General features: G+C 44.3%; 1 protein-coding gene across 11 annotated transcripts in view; it reads left to right on the top strand.

Moving 5' to 3' along the window:
* The window catches only part of LOC129810545 (neuroligin-1-like), a 341,636-nt gene extending 317,468 nt beyond the window's left edge, over window positions 1-24,168 (top strand). For 8 of the 11 annotated variants that reach the window (XM_055861128.1, XM_055861129.1, XM_055861136.1 and 5 more), the window contains 3 exons: window positions 4,497-4,709; window positions 13,641-14,430; window positions 18,815-24,168. In XM_055861128.1, the coding sequence (XP_055717103.1) occupies window positions 4,497-4,709; window positions 13,641-14,430; window positions 18,815-19,631 (1,820 nt within the window). In that variant the 3' untranslated portion in view covers window positions 19,632-24,168. The remainder of the gene's footprint in view (window positions 1-4,496; window positions 4,710-13,640; window positions 14,431-18,814) is intronic. The other 3 variants (XM_055861137.1, XM_055861135.1, XM_055861132.1) reach the window with 1 other exon arrangement.
* Window positions 24,169-24,723: the final 555 nt, after the last annotated feature.

The raw sequence follows: 24,723 nt of genomic DNA, 5'->3' as shown, positions 1-24,723 counted from the left end.
ATGTAGCGCACCGGGCCATGTGTGCGCACTGGGGACATTGTGCGCTTCTCCGCATAACACGGTGCCTGCCCGGATCACCTCTCTCCACGGAAAGCACGGGGAGTTGGGTCAGGTCTCCTACCTGACTTAACCACACTCCCCGTGTACCTCCCCCAATACATTTTTGGGGCTGCCTCTCGTCCCAGCCGCGCTGCCGTGCTGCCTCCTCATACCAACGCTGCTCAGTTTTCGCTGCCTCCAGCTCTGCCTTGGGGCGGCGATATTCCCCAGCCTGTGCCCAGGGTCCCTTTCCGTCCAGAATCTCCTTCCATGTCCAGGAGTCCAGAACTCGCTGCTGCCGTTTACCACGCTGCTTGGTCCTTGGTTGGTGGGTGGTTCTGTAACGACTTTCTATATATCTTCTAGATATCTAGATATCAGACCAATATGCAGTGTGGTAATTGTCCATTTTAATATATAAAAACTGAACACTACAAAAATACAAAATAACAAAGTGAATGAACAAACGAAAATCGAAACAGTCCCGTATGGTGCAAACACAGACACAGGAAACAACCACCCACAAAACACAAAGGAAAACAGGCTACCTAAATATGGCTCCCAATCAGAGACAACGACTGACACCTGCCTCTGATTGAGAACCATACTAGGCCAAACACATAGAAATAGAACAACAGAACAAAACATAGAAAAACAACATAGAATGCCCACCCCAACTCACGCTCTGACCGAACTAAAATAAAGACATAAAAAAGGAACTAAGGTCAGAACGTGACATATATGGCAGGCTGACCACCTGTTACGCGAGTGCAGGCAGCAAGGAGCCATGGTAAGTTGCTAGCTAGCATTAAACTTATCTTATAAAAAAAACGAATCTTAACATAATCACTAGTTAACTACACATGGTTGATGATATTACTAGTTTAACTAGCTTGTCCTGCGTTGCATATAATCAATGCGGTGCCGGAAACTGTGTCACTTCTCTTGCTTTCAGTGTAAGCAGAGTCAGGGTATATGCAGCAGTTTGGATCGCCTGGCTTGTTGCGAACTGTGTGAAGACTATTTCTTCCTAACAAAGACCAAAATTTATTTGCCGGAATTTACATAATTATGACATAACATTGAAGGGTGTGCAATGTAACAGCAATATTTAGACTTAGGGTTGCCACCCGTTCCATAAAATACGTAACGGTTTCGTATTTCCCTGAAAGAATAAACATTTTGTTTTCAAAATGATAGTTTCCGGATTTCACCAAATTAATGACCCAAGGCTCGTATTTCTGTGTGTTTATTATATTATAAATAAGTCTATGATTTGATATTTGATAGAGCAGTCTGACTGAGCGGTGGTGCCAGCAGCAGGCTCATAAGCATTCATTCAAACAGCACTTTCCTGCATTTGCCAGCAGCTCTTCGCAATGCTTGAAGCACAGCGCTGTTTATTACTTCAAGCCTATCAACTCCTGAGATTAGGCTGGCAATACTAAAGTACCTATTAGAACTTATAGTTAGCGTAGCGTCCACTAAGTCGACTCTTTGGAGTTATAACTCCTGTTTTATTGCCAAAAGTATTACATTCACAAGTTTGTTGGTTTTGCATGTAAAACTGTGCTGTGCGTAATGAGTCTGTTGTGAGTAATTTCCAGGTAGACTCAATAAGATGTTTAATTATCAAACACTATGAAATACCTTAAAAATACATATACAATTTAGCTTTCTCTCTCATTAACTTTAAATGGCGTTTCTTCCTAAGTTTTGACTACATTACAAACTTCTGCAAAATATGCAAAGATATAATCAGTGTTTGCATAGGAATGAACCATAGCACCACAGATAGAACAATGTGTCACGTTCTGACCTTAGTTCTTTTGTTATTTCTTTGTTTTAGTATGGTCAGGGCGTGAGTTGGGTGGGTTAGCTATGTTTGTGTTTCTATGTTGGTTTTTTCGTTTGGCCTGGTATAATTCTCAATCAGAGGCAGGTGTCATTATTTGTCTCTGATTGAGAATCATACTTAGGTAGCCTTTTTTCACCTGTGTTTCGTGGGTGGTTGTTTTCCGTGTCAGTGTTTGTCCCACACGGAACTGTTTCGGTTTGTATTTCACGTGTCGTTTATTGTTTTGTTTCTGTGTTCGTTTGTTTCATTAAAATATATTATGGACACATACCATGCTGCGCATTGGTTCGACATTTCTTACTCCTCTTCAGAGGAGGACGAAGAAAGCCGTTACACAATGAGACAGATATTTCACCGGATGTGTAAATGTAAAGCATCCGGTTGGCGTTTCCACTCACTAAATATGTGTGACCCACCACCTGAATTCGGTCCTATGTAGCAAAATTTGAAATTGTGTTTTTTACATTGGATAAAGGTAGAGACTCAGAGCTAGAAAATGGGATATTATACACTACAGTTGAGGAATAGTGGGTAAGTAATTCTGCTTTGAAAGTTGATAAACTTGTAACCCCACTTTTTTTGGCCGTTGAATGTTTTGGTACACCTACTGGAGTGCTCTTCTTTGTCTACACCAATTCAGCATTGTTCACACCCTCTTAAGCCTTAGCCCCACCCATCTCTTTAAGGTTTCACATGTGAGGCCTTGTTCTAAACAGAGTGAGTAGTATAGTAAACAACCAAAGATTTCAAGGCTAAAAGTGGTAAAAGTAGTAGGATATAATAAGGAAAAACTCCTTGGCCTATATCCTAATCTGACTTTGGTGCAGGTCATGTTGTTCTTAACGTTACCGTCTCTGGTAAACACACACTATATCAAATAAAATCTTATGTTTATTTATCACATGCACAGAATACAGAAGGTGTAAAAGGTACAGTGAAATGGTTACTTGCATAGTTGCATAGTAAAAATATAAACTGTCCAGATAATTATTAGATGACGCTTACCCAGACACACTTGTCTAAATTGATGGGTCATGTGAAATAAATGTTATAACCACCTCCCAGCCACATTAACTAAGTGGATGGGTCACTATTGTCTAGACATGTACACATGTTCATGAAATACAATAGATGGCCCTAATCACCCCCAGACACATCTGGCTAACTTGATGGCATAATTGAACCGGCATAATCTCAACTCATACTACTACAAATACAAACTGATTGTCTTAGCTGTAGTATGAATCTGCAGGTAGCTAAAACTAACCAACTAGGTTCAATGTTAGCTAGCTAGCGAACATTAGGCTATAACTAGGAATGCAAATGGCCTTCAGATTCAAATATTATTATTACACAGATCATACACATGATATCTTACGAGCCAGCAAGCTAACGTTCGCTAGCTAGCGAACAGTAAGCTTTAACTTGCAATAAAAAAACGACTTTTGACAAAATTAGAAACCTATAATATCTGAAAATGTAGCTAGACTTTCACCCGTATAAATGGGTGAACACTTAACGGCAGACTGGAACCATTTAACTCTGTTTTGTTTGTAGCTACATCTTGTTTGGCCAGCATTGTTTCAAGTCACTCCGGTTCAAACTTACTATGACATGTATAGAAAGTAGCCCATCACAACATTTTCCAACTGATCTGTCAATAGCGCCTGCTAAATTCAGCGCATCAATATTATTGAGAAAACTAGCACAACTTTTGTAGTTCTCGATGGCTAATGTTATATATTTTAAAAAGATGCAGTAGAAAGGATTATCAACACATACTGAGCAGCTAACGTTATAGACAGAAGCTACATGGTAGACCAATCCAAACTCATCTCCTGGCATGTCCAGCCCATCCATTACCTCAGCCAATCATGGCTATAGGGAAGGTTCCTGCCTTTTTGCGAGGCTAATCCAACTAGGCTCGTAATTATTTATTTTTATTCGTATTTACAGATGGAATACAAGTTTGTTATTAAGGCACATGAAAATTCCTGAAGGCATATCTGGCAAAAATAATAATAAAAAAATAGACATTGAAATGCCTCTCTTGTGATGTGTGACATACGCCTAGATTCCTGAAACGGGTCACATATGGTGGTGAGACGAAGCCCAGTGGCCGGCAGTGGGAGAAGATGGAGCGAGATGAATTTGGCAAATATTCTGCAAATTTTCTCATCGATTAAACATTTGATCTCAATACAGTTTTCTGTTTCCAAAATTAGAATCTGTTATGAATAGAGTGGGCAAAATTCTGTAGACTTTCCCCTTTGCCAAAGTAAAAAAAAACTGCATTGTTTAGAAGGAGTGCAAGGGAAAATGTAGTTATTGCAAACACACACTTCACAGAGTAGGCGTCCCCTAATAGAAATATGCAAATAAATGCTAGAACACACCAATAGGCTCTCGCTAGCTCATACGTGGCTCTGCCCACCTCCTTGCTTGTTCTTCCCACTATGATTAATTTGCTCCCATTGGAAATGACAGGCTGTGGTCTATCTTGGGTTAGTTATACAAATATTTGGTAGCTCTGTGTTCATACCTCCAAGACAGCCCAGTTTGTTGATCTGTTCTCTGTTTTGTTCTCTCTGTCTTCCAGGTTTCTTAAGCACTGGGGACCAAGCTTCCAAGGGAAACTATGGACTCCTTGATCTGATCCAAGCTCTGCGCTGGACTAGCGAGAATATTGCTTTCTTTGGTGGTGATCCTTTACGAATAACTGTTTTTGGATCAGGGGCTGGCGCCTCCTGTGTTAACCTCCTGACCCTGTCCCATTATTCTGAAGGTAACCGTTGGAGCAATTCAACCAAAGGTATAATGCAGAGGTCGCAACTTTTGAACATTTTCGGTGTCGCATGCCACCTTCATTATTGTGTGATTTGAGTTGATGTGGGTATTTTGTTCTGGAATGGCTGTACAAGGGTGCTGTTGATTATGTGATTTGACATGCCACTGGACCTTATAATGTGTAGAACTCTTGAAGGTTTACTAACCCGGGGAGAAGGTTAAAGTTGACTAAAGCAGTGACCAAATATACTGTAGAATCTGATGGTATTCCATACCAGAATACCAGACACAGCCCCATTTTATTTTGATTGTATCACTCTCTAATCTCCTAATCCACGTTCCCAGGGGAGCCCCAGTAAATGTTACCATGTCAGTGTATTGCTTCCTCTAATCTTATTGTCTTCAGAAATTAATTCCACAAAGTATTAATATTCATACCACAGTATGAAACACCATTCAGACGCAGTACGACAAATCCTAGTCACTGCTGCCAATGCAGGTGAATGACAACACATTTACATCAAACAAGATTTGACAGCCCTTTTCACAGTGATATATGATATATGATCCTTTCCTATGTATTCCTCTGAGCCATCACCTCAGGGTCTCTGAGGGCTCTGCTCCCACTTTGTAACAATTGCCAAAGTGTATATTGAGATACACATAATAATAATTATTATAAGAATTTATAGAGCTATTCATTACATAAATGATCTCAAAGTACTTTAAAGCAACACAAAAAATACAAGCAACTTAGAAAACGACAACCACTACATAATTGATGGAAGGTCATGAGAGGTTTGGAAAGTTCATGGCTTGAGTGGTCATCGGAGGGAGGTGGTCAAAGGGTGATCTCTGCAGCAAGTTCAGGGGCAGGCAGGCAGCACGGTGTCATCAAGGTGTCTCGCCTTCCTTGCTGTCAGTGTGGCTTCTCCAGTTCATGGACTCTGTAGCAGGTGTAGCTAGGCTTCACTACTACCAAAATGAAGCACCCACTTGGGTGAAGCTACAGTAGTCACGTGGCGCCAGAAAGCACACCACATTTCAATGATAATTAAAGAGTAGCCTTGTAACTTAGTACGCCTTAGGATCCTCATCACTGTACACCTCAGCCGTCTTGCTTTCGGGCTTCTCTCCATCCTCAACCTCCGGACACACATTCTACATTTACATTTTAGTTATTTAGCAGACACTCTTATCCAGAGCAACTTCCAGTTAGTGCAGTCATCTTAAGATAGCTAGGTGGGACAACCACCTAGCTATCAATCTTCATCATCATTAAAGCACCAAGGTGGCTTAGCAGTTCAGACGTATTTTTCCGTGTTGTCGTGTCGTGTCCTGTATATATATATATTTACACCTTTTCTTCACATATCTTTTATTTATTTTATTATCCAAGAACTCAACTACAAAAGCTTTCCTGCAAAAGCTTTCCTGCAACCCGCTTCACCAATTACAATAAGTACTATTTACCTCAATCTGAAAATCCATCGTGGAAGATAGCCAGGGGCTAATTCAGAAGCTAGCCTGAAAGCTAATCCAGAAGCTACTCCGATAGCTAGCCAGAAGCTAATCTGTAGCTGCCCCGAAATTAGCCGGTTTGCTGGCTAGCGTTGGTGTTTCAGCTGCCCACGTTTTTGCGGTCATCAGCTATTCCTCTAGCTCGATAATCTACCGGCACTTTTGTGCAACGCGACTCGGACCGGAGCATTCCGGGACTTTTTTTCTCTCAGTTTCCCCGGATTCCAACCGCAGCCTCTGGACACTTGCACCTTGATTTCGCAGCTAGCTAGCTGCATACCGTGTGACTATTGGCTTACGTCGACCCCGGAGCTAACTCAAATCATGCTGGAGCTAGCCAGCTGAGGAGTTCCATCACCATCCGGACCCGCTTCTTTGTTGCTGCTGCAGATACGGAACCCCACCGGGCCTTCACGACTGACTGCCGACGTTATCTGCCCGAGGGATTTATCCAACCGGCACCTCCGTCCCGGCGTTACCTGAACGCTCATCTGAGGCCCGCTAATCGTTAGCTGTCTTATCGGCTGCTATCTGAACAAAACCCCACTACACGGAACCTACCGACGGAAACGCACGAGGTATCTACAAACAGACCTCCATCCTATGCTGCTACCGATAGCCATATACCCGGCCAGCTGTCTGGATCGCCACGACCCCAACCAACCTCTACTCACTGGACCCTTATTTATCACTCGATTAAGCTTGCCTCTCCTTAATGTAAATATGCCTTGTCCATTGCTGTTCTGGTTAGTGTTTATTGGCTTATTTCACTGTAGAGATTCTAGCCCTGCTCTCTATACCATATCCAACCCTGCAGTTCCACCACCCACATATGCGATGACATCACCTGGTTTCAATGATGTTTCTAGAGACAAGATCTCTCTCATCATCACTCAATACCTAGGTTTACCTCCACTGTATTCACATCCTACCATACCTTTGTCTGTACATTATTCCTTTAAACTATTTTATCGCCCCCAGAAACTTCCTTTTACTCTCTGCTCTGGTAGCTCTAGGCGACCAATTCTCATAGCTTTTAGCCGTACCATTATCCTACTTCTCCTCTGTTCCTCTGGTGATGTAGAGGTGAATCCAGGCCCTGCAGTACCTGGCTCCACTCCTATTCCCCAGGCGCTCTCTTTTGATGACTTCTGTAACCGTAATAGCCTTGGCTTCATGCATGTTAACATTAGGAGCCTCCTCCCTAAGTTTGTTCTGTTCACTGCTTTAGCACACTCTACCAACCCGGATGTTTTAGCCGTGTCTGAATCCTGGCTTAGAAAGACCACCAAAAATTCAGACATTTTTATCCCCAATTACAATATTTTCAGACAAGATAGAACGGCCAAAGGGGGCGGTGTTGCAATCTACTGCAAAGACTGCCTGCAGAGTTCTGTTATACTATCCAGGTCTGTTCCCAAACAATTTGAACTTCTACTTTTAAAAATCCACCTCTCTAAAAACAAGTCTCTCACCGTTGCCGCCTGCTATAGACCACCCTCTGCCCCCAGCTGTGCTCTGGACACTATATGTGAACTGATTGCCCCCCATCTATCTTCAGAGCTCGTGCTGCTAGGTGACCTAAATTTGAACATGCTCAACACCCCAGCCACCCTACAATCTAAGCTTGATGCCCTCAATCTCACACAAATTATTAATGAACCTACCAGGTACCACCCTAATTCCGTAAACACGGGTACCCTCATAGATATCATCCTAACAAACTTGCCCTCCAAATACACCTCTGCTGTTTTTAACCAAGATCTCAGCGATCACTGCCTCATTGCTTGCATCCGTAATGGGTCAGCGGTCAAACGACCTCCACTCATCACTGTCAAACGCTCCCTGAAACACTTCAGCGAGCAGGCCTTCCTAATTGACCTGGCCGGGGTATCCTGGAAGGATATTGATCTCATCCCGTCATTAGAGGATGCCTGGTCATTTTTTTAAAATGCCTTCCTCACCATCTTGAATAAGCATGCCCCATTCAAGAAATTTAGAACCAGGAACAGATATAGCCCTTGGTTCTCTCCTGACCTGACTGCCCTTAACCAACAGAAAAACATCCTATGGCGTTCTGCATTAGCATCGAACAGCCCCCGTGATATGCAACTTTTCAGGGAAGCCAGAAACCAATATACACAGGCAGTTAGAACAGCCAAGGCTAGCTTTTTCAAGCAGAAATTTGCTTCCTGCAACACAAATTCAAAAAAGTTCTGGGACACCGTAAAGTCCATGGAGAATAAGAACACCTCCTCCCAGCTTCCAACCGCCCTGAAGATAGGAAACACTGTCACCACCGACAAATCCACTATAATTGAGAATTTCAATAAGCATTTTTCTACGGCTGGCCATGCTTTCCACCTGGCTACCCCTACCCGGGACAACAGCACTGCCCTCCCCTCTGCTACTCGCCCAAGCCTTCCCCATTTCTCTTTCTCCCAAATACAGTCAGCTGATGTTCTTAATGAGCTGCAAAATCTGGACCCTTACAAATCAGCCGGGCTAGATAATCTGGACCCTTTCTTTCTAAAACTATCTGCTGAAATTGTTGCCACCCCTATTACTAGCCTCTTCAACCTCTCTTTCGTGTCGTCTGAGATACCCAAAGATTGGAAAGCAGCTGCGGTTATCCCCCTCTTCAAAGGGGGGGACACCCTTGACCCTAACTGCTACAGACCTATATCTATCCTACCCTGCCTTTCTAAGGTCTTCGAAAGCCAAGTCAACAAACAGATTACCGACCATTTCGAATCACACCACACCTTCTCCGCTATGCAATCTGGTTTCAGAGCTGGTCATGGGTGCACCTCAGCCACGCTCAAGGTCATAAACGATATCGTAACCGCCATCGATAGGAAACAATACTGTGCAGCCGTATTCATTGACCTGGCCAAGGCTTTTGACTCTGTCAATCACCACATCCTCATTGGCAGACTCGACAGCCTTGGTTTCTCTAATGATTGCCTCGCCTGGTTCACCAACTACTTCTCTGATAGAGTTCAGTGTGTCAAATCGGAGGGTCTGTTGTCCGGGCCTCTGGCAGTCTCTATGGGGGTGCCACAGGGTTCAATTCTTGGACCGACTCTCTTCTCTGTTTACATCAATGATGTCGCTCTTGCTGCTGGTGATTCTCTGATCCACCTCTACGCAGACGACACTATTCTGTATACTTCTGGCCCTTCTTTTGACACTGTGTTAACAACCCTCCAGGCGAGCTTCAATGCCATACAACTCTCCTTCCGTGGCCTCCAACTGCTCTTAAATACAAGTAAAACCAAATGCATGCTCTTCAACCGATCGCTGCCTGCTCCGGCCCGCCTGTCCAACATCACTACTTTGGACGGCTCTGACTTAGAATATGTGGACAACTACAAATACCTAGGTGTCTGGTTAGACTGTAAACTCTCCTTCCAGACCCACATCAAACATCTCCAATCCAAAGTCAAATCTAGAATTGGCTTCCTATTCCGCAACAAAGCATCCTTTACTCATGCTGCCAAACATACCCTTGTAAAACTGACCATCCTACCAATCCTCGACTTCGGTGATGTCATTTACAAAATAGCCTCCAAAACCCTACTCAATAAATTGGATGCAGTCTATCACAGTGCCATCCGTTTTGTCACCAAAGCCCCATATACTTCCCACCACTGCGACCTGTACACTCTCGTTGGCTGGCCCTCGCTTCATACTCGTCGCCAAACCCATTGGTTCCAGGTCATCTACAAGACCCTGCTAGGTAAAGTCCCCCCTTATCTCAGCTCGCTGGTCACCATAGCAGCACCTACCCGTAGCACGCGCTCCAGCAGGTATATCTCTCTAGTCACCCCCAAAACCAATTCTTCCTTTGGACGACTCTCCTTCCAGTTCTCTGCTGCCAATGACTGGAACGAACTACAAAAATCTCTGAAACTGGAAACACCTATCTCCCTCACTAGCTTTAAGCACCAGCTGTCAGAGCAGCTCATAGATTACTGCACCTGTACATAACCCATCTACAATTTAGCCCAAACAACTACCTCTTTACCTACTGTATTTATTTATTAATTTATTTTGCTCCTTTGCACCCCATTATTTCTGTCTCTACTTTGCACTTTCTTCCAATGCAAACCAACCATTCCAGTGTTTTTTTTAGTTTTTATTTTACTTGCTGTGTTGTACTCACTTCGCCTCCATGGCCTTTTTATATTTTTATTTATTTATACATATATCTGTTTGCCTTCACCCCCCTTATCTCACCTCACTTGCTCACATTGTATATACTGTAGACTTATTTTTTTCACTGTATTATTGACTATATGTTTGTTTTTACTCCATGTGTAACTATGTGTTGTTGTATGTGTCGAACTGCTTTGCTTTATCTTGGCCAGGTCGCAATTGTAAATGAGAACGTGTTCTCAATTTGCCTACCTGGTTAAATAAAGGTTAAATAAAAATAAATAAATAAATAAAAACCACATATCACAGTCATAGTAAGTTAATTCTTTGCACAATAAGGTCGATATAATCAAAGTCAGAGCTAGTCAGGGGGGGGATGGCAAGTGGGGGGGTGAGTCAAGTGCGGGGGGGGGGGGTAAAGAGGTGATGTGTTGGGTTGTGTTGTGTTGTGGGATTATTTAAGATACTCTTTGAAGAGGTAGTGTTTCAGATGTTTTCAGAAGATGGGCAGGGACTCTGCTGTCCTATCTTCAGGGAGAAGCTGGTTCCACCATTTGGGTGCCAGGACAGAGAACAGCTTGGACTGAGCTGAGTGGGAGCTGCCCTCTCGTAGGGGTGGAAGGGCCAAGAGACCAGAGGTGGCAGAATGGAGTGCTTGGGTTGGGGTGTAGGGTTTGAGCATAGCCTGAAGGTAGGGAGGTGCACCTGCTCCATAGGCAAGTACCATGGTCTTGTAGTGGGTGCGAGCTTCGACTGGAAGCTGGTGGAGTGTGCAGAGGAGCGTGGTGACATGGGAGAACTTGGGAAGGTTGAACACCAGGCTGCACCATTCTGGATAAGTTGCAGGGGTTTGATGACACAAGTGGGGAGCCCAGCCAACAGTGAGTTGCAGTAGTCCATATGGGAGATGACAAGTGTCTGGATTAGGACCTGCGCCTCTATTGATGTTGTAGAGCTTGAACCTGCAGGAGCGAGTCACTGCTTTGATGTTTGCAGAGAACGACAGGGTGTTAACAGTCCAGGGTCACGCCAAGGTTATTTGCACTCTGGGAGGGGGACACCGTGGAGTTGTCAACCATAATGAAGAGGTCTTGGAGCAGGGCAGGCCTTCCCCAGGAGGAAGAGTCTTGTTGAGCTTGAGGTGCTGGGCCGACATCCAAGCTGAGATATCTGCCAGGTACGCAGAGATGCGTGTCGCCACCTGGGTGTCAGAAGGGGAGAAGGAGAAAAGTAGTTGTGTCATCCGCACAGCAATGATAGGAGAGACCATGTGAGGAATATATATGATGGAGCCGAGTGTGCCTAGAAACGAGCTCTGGGGGACACCAGTAGTGAGAGTATGTGGTGCAGACACAGATCCTCTCCATGTCACCTGGTAGGGCCTGAGATGCCCAGCCTTGAGAGGATGGAGATGAGGATCTGATGGTTCACAGTGTCAAAGGCAGCAGATAGATCTAGGAGGATGAGAACAGAGAGAGAGTTTTGGCAGTTCAGAGAGCCTCCTTGACACAGAGAAGAGCAGCCTTGTTTGAGTGACCCATCTTGAAGCTGGTTAGGGTCAAGAAGATCGTTTTGAGAGAGATAGTGAGAGAGTTGGTCAGAGACAGCACCCTCAAGTGTTTTGGAAAGAAAAGAAAGAAGGTATACAGGTCTATAGTTTTTGACGTGTCAATTGTTGGTTTCTTGAGGAGGGGAGCGACTCAGGCCATTTTGAAGTCAGAGGGGACGCAGAAAGTGGTCAGGGATGAGTTGATAAGGGAAGTGAGGAATGAGAGAAGGTCTGGAGAAGGAGATGGGGTTGAGCGGGCAGATTGTCTAGCGGCCGGTCCTCACTAGTCGCATGATTTCATCTGGAGAGAGAGGGGAGAAGAGGTCAAGGCATAGAGTTGTTCTGTGTGAGTGGGACAAGTGGACTCAATAGGCTGAGTGAAAAAGGAGCGGATGTCATCAACCTTCTTTTCAAATTGTTTGATGGCTGGCATTCGAATCAAAACAATTGCCAGCTAGCCAGCTTACATTAGCTAGCTAGCCAAACAAAGAAATTACATGACAGCTTCAGTTGTGAAACTCGGTGGTGGATTCTAATGATATTATTTAGCTATATTAATTGTTCATTCTTAAAATAAAAAGTTTGCAGGGAAAAATGCCAAAAATGTATTAATTATACAAATATTTACAAAATGTACACCAACTTTCTGCCTAGGCGACCTTATGGTGCCATGGCAACCACGGAATCCACATATACTGTAGCTGATGGGAGTTAGTTTTACATGAGCTCATCACCTTAAGGAATCACATTGCACCGTAATCTGAATCTTCATTTCCTTCTTCTTCTGAATGTACATTTGTGGGTTAGATCGAAATATTTCATATCAACATGTTTGAAAATGTGATAGTTAAACCATGTTTTCGTTAACTTATTAGAATGATAAAAATACATGTTTACATGAAAATACATGTGATTTCTTGTTTATAAAACTTAGCAAATCATCAACATTTATAAAAAGCATGAAGTCAAAACGGAGCCCATGGGCTGTCATGGTAACACAGATTAGTTACCTCTCTTTACCTCTCTCTCTTTCTCCATCTCATTCCTTATCATCCCACACTACATGGTGTCTTCCTACAGTACCTGGCTTGTGTGGTGTGTGTCACATGTGTTTGATCACATCATATATTATGACAGCAAGTTTTAATGAGCACTGTGCACCCTGTGTGAGAAAAGGATACAGAAAATGTTTTATGATAAGGCACATGGGTAGTTCATTATAAAAGCACTAGTATACAGTATAGTATGAATATGTATTAGTATGTAATATCATGATAATTCCTGTGTAAAATGGCGTAACATGTTTGTCAACAAACCTTGGCAAACAAATTCTGAAAGAGCAAGTCTGTCTGTTTGTAAAGCCCTAATCACTGCTAACAATGCAGATGTCTGTCAAGGCAATAGATAAATGTTTCCCTCTGCTCTCCCAGGAATGGCACAATAAACTAATCCAGACAAATTTACTTTTACATTTTTACGGTTTTGAGGAGAGTTATGTCTATTGCCAGCAAATGTAATAGCTGCATCAATATCATCAGTGAAATTATGAAAATTATATACTGTTCAAGGGTACATTTTGATGTAAGTGTAAATACACATCACACTACATTTAGATGTGTTAAGTCATGACATAGTTTCAGTGGTAGATGCATGTCATGTGTGTAATGCATTGTGATTCTATGAGGTGTTTTCTCACCTTGGTGGGCTTCTATCTTGTCTCTACAGGACTTTTCCAGAGAGCAATAGCACAGAGTGGAACTGCGTTGTCCAGCTGGGCCGTCAGCTTCCAGCCTGCTAAGTATGCTCGCATGTTGGCCAAGAAAGTGGGCTGCAACCTGAAAGACACAGTGGACCTGGTGGAGTGTCTGCAAAAGAAGCACTACAAGGAGCTGGTGGATCAAGACATCCAGCCTGCACGGTACCACATCGCCTTCGGGCCTGTTATTGACGGTGACGTCATCCCAGACGACCCCCAGATCCTCATGGAGCAGGGCGAGTTCCTCAACTATGACATCATGCTGGGCGTCAACCAGGGCGAGGGCCTGAAGTTTGTGGAGCTTATCGTAGACAACGAGAACGGCGTCCAGGCCAATGATTTTGACTACGCCGTGTCCAGCTTCGTGGACGACCTGTACGGTTACCCGGAGGGAAAGGACATTCTGCGGGAGACCATAAAATTCATGTACACAGACTGGGCTGATAGACACAACCCAGAGACCAGGAGGAAGACCCTACTAGCCCTGTTCACTGATCACCAATGGGTGGCTCCGGCCGTGGCCACAGCAGACCTCCACTCCAGCTTTGGGTCGCCAACGTACTTCTATGCCTTCTACCACCACTGCCAGACAGACCAGGTGCCCCCCTGGGCAGACGCTTCCCACGGCGACGAGATCCCCTATGTGTTTGGCCTGCCCATGATTGGCCCCACAGAGCTGTTCCCCTGTAACTTCTCCAAGAACGACATCATGCTCAGTGCTGTGGTGATGACCTACTGGACTAATTTTGCCAAAACTGGGTACGTGCGGTACTGAAACCTATTTTAAAATGTTGTGTATGTGCGTGCATGCGTGTCATACTTACACATTTCTCTAGTTAATGAATTGAGAACCATTTTGGTTGTGTTCATTTTTATGTTTTTAAAGCTTGGACAGGATACCAATGTCATTTTCTCATCCAATATTCTTTAACATGCTGTTAATTAATGACAAAGGACAGTTTCCATGAGAGTGCAAATCTCGAAAGGAAAACATTTGAATCCTTTCTTGCATTTCCTTTAAGCATGTACTGTAGTCATGGAAATAATATATTTTTGGAACATAATGGGGGACAATGGCTTTTTCCCTCTGCAGCCAAAGAGCCCAACGGGACCATCGGGATACTATTGATCTACTTACAGTACCAGTCAAAAGTTTGGACACACCTACTCATTCAAGGGTTTTTATTTATTTTTACTTTTTTCTACATTGTAGAGTAATAGTGAAGACATCAAAACTATGAAATAACACATATGGAATCATGTAGTAACCAAAAAAAGTGTTAAACAAATCAAAATATATTTTATATTTGAGATCCTTCAAAGTAGCCACCCTTTGCCTTGATGACAACTTTGCACACCCTTGGAATTCTCTCAACCAGCTTCATGAAGTAGTCACCTGGAATGCATTTCAATTAGCATGTGTGCCTTGTTAAAAGTTAATTTGTGGAATTTCTTTCCTTCATGCATTTGAGTCAATCATGAAGGTCAGTCAATGCGGAACACACAAAGTGTGTCACACAAACCATGAAGCGCTATGATGAAACTGGTTCTCATGAGAACCGCCACAGGAGAGGAAGACCCAGAGTTACCTCTGCTGCAGAGGATAAGTTCATTAGAGTTAACAGCCTCAGAAATTGCAGCCCGAATAAATGCTTCACGGAGTTCAAGTAACAGACACATCTCAACATCAACTGTTCAGAGAAGACTACGTGAATAGACCGGTGGAAATTTGTCCTTTGGTCTGATTTTGATTCCAACCGCCATGTCTTTGTGAGACGCAGAGTAGGTGAATGGATGATCTCCACGTGTGGTTCCCACTGGGAAGCATGGAGGAGGAGATCTGATTGTGTGAGGGTGCTTTGCTGGTGACACTGTCTGTGATTTATTTAGAATTCAATGCACACTTAACCAGCAATACTACCACAGCATTATGCAGCGATACGCCATCCCATCTGGTTTGCTCTTAGTAGGACTATCATTTGTTTTTCAACAAGACAATGACCCAACACACCTCCAGTCTGTGTAATGGCTATTTGACCAAGAAGAAGCGTGATGGATTGCTACATCAGATGACCTAGGCCTCCACAATCACCTGACCTCAACCCAATTGAGATGGTTTGGGATGAGTTGGACCGCAGAGTAAAGGAAAAGCAGCCAACAAGTGCTCTATAATGACACAGGGCGAGACCCAGATGCAGACACAGGAGGCAGATGGTTCGAGTCGCTAATATTTATTGGAATACAAGGGGCAGGCATTGAGCAGGTCGGGGACAGGCAGAAGTTCATAAACCAGGTCAGCGTCCAAAAAGTACATTGGGGGCAGGCTCAAGGTCAAGGCAGGCTGAATGGTCAGGCAGGCGGGTTCAGTGTCAGGGCAGACAGCCCGGGTCGGAACCGGGGGGGGCTAGATAAACAGAGACTAGGAAAACAGGAGCACGGAAAAACACGCTGGTAAGCTTGACAAGACAAGACGAACTGGCAACAGACATACAGAGAATACAGGTAAAAATACACTGGGGATAATGAGGAAGATGGGCAACACCTGGAGGGGGGTGGAGACAAGCACAAAGACAGGTGAAACAGATCAGGGTGTGACAGTACCCCCCCCCCCCCCCCCTTGGGGGCTCTTACCTGGTTGACCGGGGTGCTGGCGGTGAAATTTGGCATTGTGGGCCGAGTCCAGGATGTCCTTAGCGGGGACCCAGCACCTCTCATCTGGGCCATAACCCTCCCAGTCAACCAGGTACTGGAAACCCCTTACCCAAGGTCGAACTCTCAGGAGGTGTCTCACTGTGTATGCCGGGTGGCTCTCGATGAGACGGAGGAGGGTGGGCCTGGAAACAGGAGACAAAGGACAGTGAGACAAGGGCTTAATCCTGGACACGTGAAAAGTGGGATGTATACGGGGCAACAGAAGATGAACAGCAGTGGAACTAAGGAGATGGTTAAAGGACCAATAAAGCAGGGGGTAAGTTTACTGGACTCCACCCGGAGGGGCAGGTCCCGCGTAGACAGCCATACCTTCTGCTCGAGACGATAGCGGAGAGCCGGAGTCCGGTGGCGGTCCGCTTGTCGACGATACCTGGAGGTGGCCTTGAGAAGAGCAGACTGAGCTCTCTTCCAGGTACGCCGACAGCGGCAGACGAACATTTGGGCCAAGGGTATGTTGACCTCTTCTTCTTGCTCTGGGAAGAGCGGAGACTGATATCCCATGGAGCATTCAAAGGGCGAAAACCCAGTGGCTGTGCAGGGAAGAGTGTTCCGGGCTTACTCCACCCATACAAGTTGCTGGCTCCAGGTGTTGGTTGAGACGAGGCACCTAAGCGCAGTCTCCAGGTCTTGAGCTTGCCGCGGAGCTTGCCGCGCAGTCTTGTTCTGAGCACATATTGTGCATGCGGCAACGAAGGCTGAGACGTCAGTAACCATAGTGGGCCACCAGAAGCGTTATCGGAGGAAGGCCACGGTTCGACGGGAGCCGGGATGGCAGGTGAGCTTGGAGGAATGAGCCCATTCCAGAACATGAGCTCGGGCCGAATCAGGGACAAATATTCGGTTAGCCGGGCCCCTCCCAGGGGTGCCTTGCGACCCAGGCTCTCGATTCCACAGACAACTGTAGCTGCCAGATATGAGGTAGGGAGGATAGTCTCAGAGTCAGGGGATGTGGCAGCGGCGCTATACAGGTGAGAGACCGTCCGGCTTCACATTCTTGGGCCCTGGCCTTTAGGAAATGGTGAAGTTGAACCTGGTGAATAACAGACCTGCCTAGAATTAAGGCGCTTGGAGGTGCGGAGATTTTCCAGATTCTTATGATCGGTCCACACCAAGAATGGATGTTCTGCCCCTTCCAGCCAGTGCCTCCACTCCTCCAAAGCCATCTTGACTGACAGAAGTTCCCAATTTTCTACTTCATAGTTTCTCTCAGCAGGGTTGAGACGATGGGACGGGAAGGCACAGGGATGTAGCTTTTGGTCCTGGGCAGAACGCTGGGACAGGACGGCCCCCACTTCAACGTCAGAAGCGTCGACCTCAACCACAAACTGACGGGATGGATCCAGATGGATGGGGATGGGGGGCTGTAGTAAAATGAGGCTTGAGGTCCAAAAACTCCCTGTCAACAGCTGGAGACCATGTAAACGGCACCCTGGGAGAAGTGAGTGCAGAACGGGCTCCAACCCAGGATAGAACCAGTGGTCCAGTCAATAACGGGGTTGTGCCTCTGGAGCCATGAAAATCCTTAAACAACAGGAACATTGGGAGATTCAATGAGAAGAAGCTGATCACTGTGATTGCCCGACACACGTAGGTTAATGGGCACCGTACTATGAGTGACACTGCCTATGTTGCGTCTGTCCAGTGCTCGGGCATCCATGGGAACGGAGAGGGGTTGTGAGGAGAAGCAGGCAGAAGTTCATAAACCAGGTCAGAGTCCGAAAGGCTCGAGGTCAAGGCAGGCTGAATGGTCAGGCAGGCGGACTCAGTGTCAGGGCAGGCAGAACGGGTCAGAACCGGGAGGACTAGGAAAACAGGAGCACGGAAAAACATGCTGGTAAGCTTGACAAGACGAACTGGCAACAGACAGAGGTAAAATACACTGGGGATAATGAGGAAGATGGGCGACACCTGGAGGGGGTGGAGACAAGCACAAAGACAGGTGAAACAGATCAGGGTGTGACATGCTCGGCATATGTGGAAACTCATTCAAAACAGTTGGAAAAGCATTCCAGGTGAAGCTGGTTGAGAGAATGCCAAGAGTGGGCAAAGCTGTCATCAAGGCAAAGGGTGGCTACTTTGAAGAATCTCAAATATGAAATATATTTTGATTTGTTTTTGGTTACGACATGATTCCATATGTGTTATTTCATAGTGATGTTTTCACTATTGTTCTACAATGTAGAAAATAGTAAAAATAAAGAAAAACCCTTTAATGAGTAGGTGTGTCCAAACTTTTGTCTGGTACTGTATATAACAGTAAATTAACATTTAACACAGGGCACACATGAGATTTATGCTTCCACAATGCCAGTTTATGATGGCTCTGTATGCCATTCCCAGACAATGGTGCTCGTTCTGCTGGAAGTAGCCTCCATTCCTCATGCTGTGTAGTGGTGCTTTACTCATACTAAGTTCCCCCTTTCCCTTGCAGTGACCCCAACCAGCCAGTCCCCCAGGATACCAAGTTCATTCACACCAAGCCTAACCGCTTCGAGGAGGTGGCGTGGACGCGCTACAACCAGAAGGACCAGCTGTACCTCCACATCGGCCTAAAGCCCCGAGTCAAGGAGCACTACCGAGCCAACAAGGTCAACCTGTGGCTGGAGCTGGTGCCCCACCTCCACAGCCTGAACGAGGTCACCCAGATCATCTCCACCACCACCAAGGTCCCCCTACCAGAGGTCACCCCCAGGACACCAAAGAAGATTCCTGTCAACACCAAGAGGCCTAACCCCACTCCCTTCCCCACCGAGACCCAGGACAGTCAGAACCAGCCCTTCCTGGTGGACCAGAGGGACTACTCCACAGAGCTGAGTGTCACCATCGCTGTGGGTGCCTCGCTGCTCTTCCTCAACATCCTGGCCTTTGCGGCACTCTACTACAAGAAGGACAAGCGGCGGCACGACGTTCACCGGCGCTGCAGCCCCCAGCGCAACACGACCAACGACCTGGCGCACACGCAGGAGGAGGAGATCATGTCCCTGCAGATGAAGCACACGGATCTGGACCACGAGTGTGACGCCATGCACCCACACAAGGTGGTTCTGAGAACTGCCTGCCCGCCAGACTACACGCTAGCCATGCGACGCTCTCCTGACGACATCCCCCTCATGACCCCAAACACGATCACCATGATCCCCAACACCATGCAGGGCCGCCAGTCCTTGCACAACTTCAACACCTTCCCCAGTAGTGGACAGAACAACACCCTGCCTCACCCACACTCACACTCCACCACCAGGGTATAGCCGGACGGACGGACGCTGACACACACAGCACACGCCAGAGCTCACACCCAGCCTGAATCAAACGGATGTGGAATAACTTCTACTCCTGTGAATATATGAAAGGAATATAGGAATGTTGCTGGGACGTGAGAATAATTTCATTTTATATAAAAGAAGATATGATTAAAAGTCCAAAAATATTTCAAATGAAAAAATGAATAAAGAGAAGGATCATTTTTATTTCTGGTATTGCAACAAAACAAGGTCAACTTTTCCAGCTATAGATATCGCCTTCGGAATTTTATAAACGATTGCTTGTTCCTGTTATCATGGAAAAGAGAGAAACCTCAGTGAAGCCTCAGAGGAGTAGCAGGGCCGCTTTGTAAATGAAAGAAAACATATTGTTTTCCTGAGGCATCAAACTGTAGATTACTCTTTCTGGAGCCAAGATGAGATGCCGCTTAACCAATTTAGGCATGTGTTACTCTACAAGTAGAGGCAGTGTAAGATATGACAAAAACTATCTAGAGAGAGGGGGAAAACTCTTAAAGAATATGCACAATGTAGACATTTTTTAAATGTCTTGGATTCTTTTCATCAATTTATTTTTGGGGAACAGTTTTATTGTATAGAACCTATTTACATATCTAGATATGTACACAAAGCACCAATGCTGTTTAAGTCCTTCTTGGGCGTCAATACCGCAAATCTGCCAGCAGAACAAAAAAGGGGGGATCCACTGGCTTTCTGGCAAATACAGCTTCATCACACAAGTGCTGTCTATACCGAGAGCTGGAGGACAAAGGATACTGGATATTTTTAGCACGACGCGCATGACAATTTATCTGCTTGATGGCTGTTCTGCTGATTAAGTCATAATTAAGAATACTTTTCATCCCCATTGGATTGGTTTGAAGGAACACTACTGATTAGCTTACAAATCCATAGGACTTTGGGAATGGTCACATGGGTGAAGGTCATGGGTCATAATTGGGGACAGCAGGGGAGGGTGGGCTTATGGTAACTACAGTACATACACAATAGCTTGAGTGAACATGGGTATAAGGACTAGTTTTGTACAATTTGTGTTGGTACAACTTTTTGATAGTGGTGAATCACTCGCTGTTTGGGATCCCAATGGAGGGACCTTTCATTGTACTCTTTTAGTTTGGATCAATGTTCTTTGCTATTATACATATTGGGTTTCTTATCACCACTCTTGACTAGTTCAAGACCACTTTAATGTAGAAAAGTAATTACCTGCACTGTTGATTCTTTTTTGGGGGGTGGGGTTCGTATGAATGATTCCTGAACACAAAGCGTGCCCAGGGCTATGAAGAAGGGAAGGTGAAGACTAGGAAATAGTAGAACCTCTTGGCTGCATAGATTTTCTTTCCTCCTATTATCCTTTCATAGAGTATGTTCCGTAGCTCTGTTTAAAGATTAATGCGTATAAATGTGTAATTGAAGCGAGGAAGCCCTCCACTGACATGGTTGATTAGGGGGTTCTCTCATCCTGTCGTCCCTGCAACTCAACACAGAGAGAGAAAGAGAGAGAGAGATACAGGAACTCCCATGGTACACCTCTCCCAGGCAGGTAACAGTGATCAGTCAGATTCTTGCTCAATGCAGTAGAACCGGTTTGCCCTCACCCTCGTCTCTCAAAGAGTAAATGCCATTTGCCTCTGTTTGTTTTATTTTCTACTGAAGATGCAGTACTGTATCATATCAGATTTTCTGGACTTTTAGTTCTCCTTTTTCTTTAGCATGGTTTACACACGCCTTGGTGTCACATTGTACATGCCTGTCGGCATGTTACCATTACTGTCCCGCTAGCCCCAGTGAGTGTTCCTGCCCTCGCAGTACTAGAGTGCAACTTCCCTCTGCCAGCTAGCGCAAGTGGAGTAATAATGTGTCATACAAATACAAACCAGAGTGAATAGCTTAAAGGAGGAAGCCGCTGAGGGGAAAATAGTTCTCTCTAAACAGACAAAATGCCTGCTGTACTCAAGCAGAGAGTGGAGACGACAAATACATTAGTAAGAGATGACTCATAAGTAAGACATAAAATAGTAAGAAACATTATACCACTCCCATTTTTCTGTGTCATAAAAGCCTGGACATTCGTTTCACCTCCTTTACTTACTGGCGCTCTACAGCCATTCAAAGTAAAAACATACACTTCCAAACGATGAGATGTAGACAAGGTGTAGCTTTTCTGGGGGAGGTGAACATAAATTATAACAAAACCTTCACATGTCCCAAAACTAACACGCAAGCAGTTTCACTAGCCTGTATTACAGTGCTGTGACCTCTTAACAAGGCTCCTCACTGGAGAAATGACACTTGGGGGGGGGGGGGGGGAACCACCCAGCGAATTAAACATGTAATTGCACTACAGATAAATGATATGATCAAGTAACATTGGAGAGTTGGCAGGAGAGGAGAATGCGAAAGAAGCACTTACTTTAGCACACATAACCCAGCCCCCCCCGTATTGTAAACAGAGTTAGAAATGAGCCAACCTGGACTACTCTCCTCTCCCATCCTCCTTCACTCCCATAACAGCTCACTCTGTGCACCCCCCATTTTCAATTAGGTATGAATATGGATAGTTGCTGCTCACTGTACTCTCTCTCCATCATGCTCCCTCGGAGTGCTGTTAAAATTGTATGAGCCAGTGGTGAAGGAGAGCTTTTCCAAATTTTCATGCAGGACTTCTAGAAGGTAAGAGAAAGAAGAAGGGGGGGGGGTACCTGAAACTATAATGTGACCATGTGGCTCATGCCTAACCTGTGTTACCCAGTCCTGGACAGAGGAGGGTCAAGCATTGTGAATGAATGTAATGCAACGAGTGCCATTTTATATAAAACGCTTCTCGACATCTTTGAGATCTATGAAGATCTTTAAGATCTGTCAAAGGGTGATCGCTCTTTCAAAATGTCTTTGAAAAGGGCGCTATGTGAGTGGGTATGGCAGTTGTATTGTAGATTATTTGTTATTTGTCTTTCTTTCTGGTTAAATAGTAATTACTCTTCTGGAGCACAATAAATGATTTTAATAAGCTGAATTAGCATTGCTGTAACTCTTTTTTTCCCCCGTTATGTTTGTTCAATAGGCTGATTTTATTAAATTGCAGAGTAGACACTCACAGTTAAAGAATGCTTGACTGAACTGAACTTCAAACAAGCCTGTAGTCACTCACTTGTCTGTTGGTCTGTCACACACTGTTGGGTTCCTTTGCTGTATAGGACTTCATGTTGACGTGTCCTAGACCTAGACTGAAAACAAAATCTCAGACAGTGGACTTTTACATGGCTAAAGTAACCAAATCAATACAACCAACAATATGGAAAAACAAATGACTCTTCTGAAGGGTAATGTACACACCAAACATACACTTACTGTTTTCACATTGGTTATACAACAGATATTCAGCTAATGCGAGTCACAATTTGTTTTGTATACACCGTGTATAATTTTTACAAATAACAGAAGTCCCAGATACAATATCCCCTCAAACCATAATGTAATATAAAATGTATCAGGAGAAGGTTTCTCAGTTGCTACCTGCTAGGAAAAAGTACAAAGGCTTAAGACAGTGCCATTCTTTTCTGGCATACTGTATTTCCATCGATCCTGTACACCTGTCACTCCTCCTTACTTGTTGTACATTTTATGAACTTCAAATTTGATTGTTGAACACTGAAAGAGGAGCTAATGTCATTGCTGGTAGAGGTGTCCTCCCTTACATTTTCTAAGTCAGCGTGTAAGGAAAAATAAAATGCAGCTAGTTAGGCTTCAGTATCAAAGTATTTAATTTTATAAATACTTTAGAAAAAGGATATAACTTATTGTTTTTATCTGACATTGTCAACTCCTTTGCTTTGAATGAAGTAAAAATACCTCTGTCTGGTATTTATTAAGAACCTGAAAATCATATACTACAGAATACCAATGTTAAACTAATTTAAACAAAGCAGCTACCAACCACACCCATGTTTGTTGCATTTGTAAAGGACAAGTGGGTGGCATTTCTGTGATTTTTTTCTGTAAATAATGCTTTATTATAGCTTACTAATACAAGTGATAATGGTATCTCATCATTTTAGCTGCTGCATTTTATAAGGTATCTTACAAGGTGCCAAATCCAAACACAAGACCTTCAATGTCATCCATATACAACCTACAGTGGTGATCTGTAAAGATGTAATAAAGCCATTTGTCATTCTAAAACAATCTGGACAGTTATATAATTTTCCCTGTTTGAGACCTGAAATAATGTCATAGCAGTCTCTCTCACACTTCCTGATCATAGGAAAAAAAAATTGTGTACGTTTTCTTTTCTGATTCCCATGCTCAACAGAATAGAGGGCAGTCTGTCATATTCTATAGTAGTATTTGCATGCTTTCACTAATTTTAGCTCTTTATGTACTAATTGGCCTTTTAAAGCAATCAACAATGTCTAATGGTTTATTTTTTGCAGGTTTTGACTGTTTCAGTTGTTGTTTTAAAGTGACAGATATGAAAGATGAGTAATTAAATTGATTTTCACTGCTGTGCTTTCTGTGGTCTGTTGGGGCTGTGTGTCATGGAGGTGTCAATGGTATATTTTCCTCTTATCTGTACAAATCAAACATATTTGGCATTTTCCTTTCATGGTAATAGGAAATAATTAGAGACTCTCGTCCACTTTGGAAATGGTGACATTTCTACTTGTTGGCAGCGATTAATAACTAATTATATCACCGCCTGACTTCAACATTCGCTAGCAGGCAAGGGAATCTGCCTTGAGACTGAGAGGGGAACAAACAGAGAGTTGTTTACCGCGCATGGTTTTGACCAAGGGCACAGATGCTCCTGTCAAAGAGCTGCTCAAATCCTGTTTGATAAGGGTTTGCCATTTCCCATTATGGAGTATTTCACAACATCAAACACTATTGCCTCTGATAACCATTCTTTCATTTACCAGCACTGTTTGATCTATTTGCTTTCTCATCCCTGGGCCATTTCTTGCAAGCCTTTTATAACATTTGATAATTCCTATGTACTTAAGCAATGTTTTATAAATAAAACTATTGCATAACTTTGTACTACCTATAGCACAGCAGC

The sequence above is a fragment of the Salvelinus fontinalis genome, chromosome 14 (assembly GCF_029448725.1).
Source record: "Salvelinus fontinalis isolate EN_2023a chromosome 14, ASM2944872v1, whole genome shotgun sequence".
Classification (NCBI taxonomy): Eukaryota; Metazoa; Chordata; class Actinopteri; order Salmoniformes; family Salmonidae; genus Salvelinus; species Salvelinus fontinalis.
This window is presented reverse-complemented; position numbering and strand designations above follow the sequence as displayed.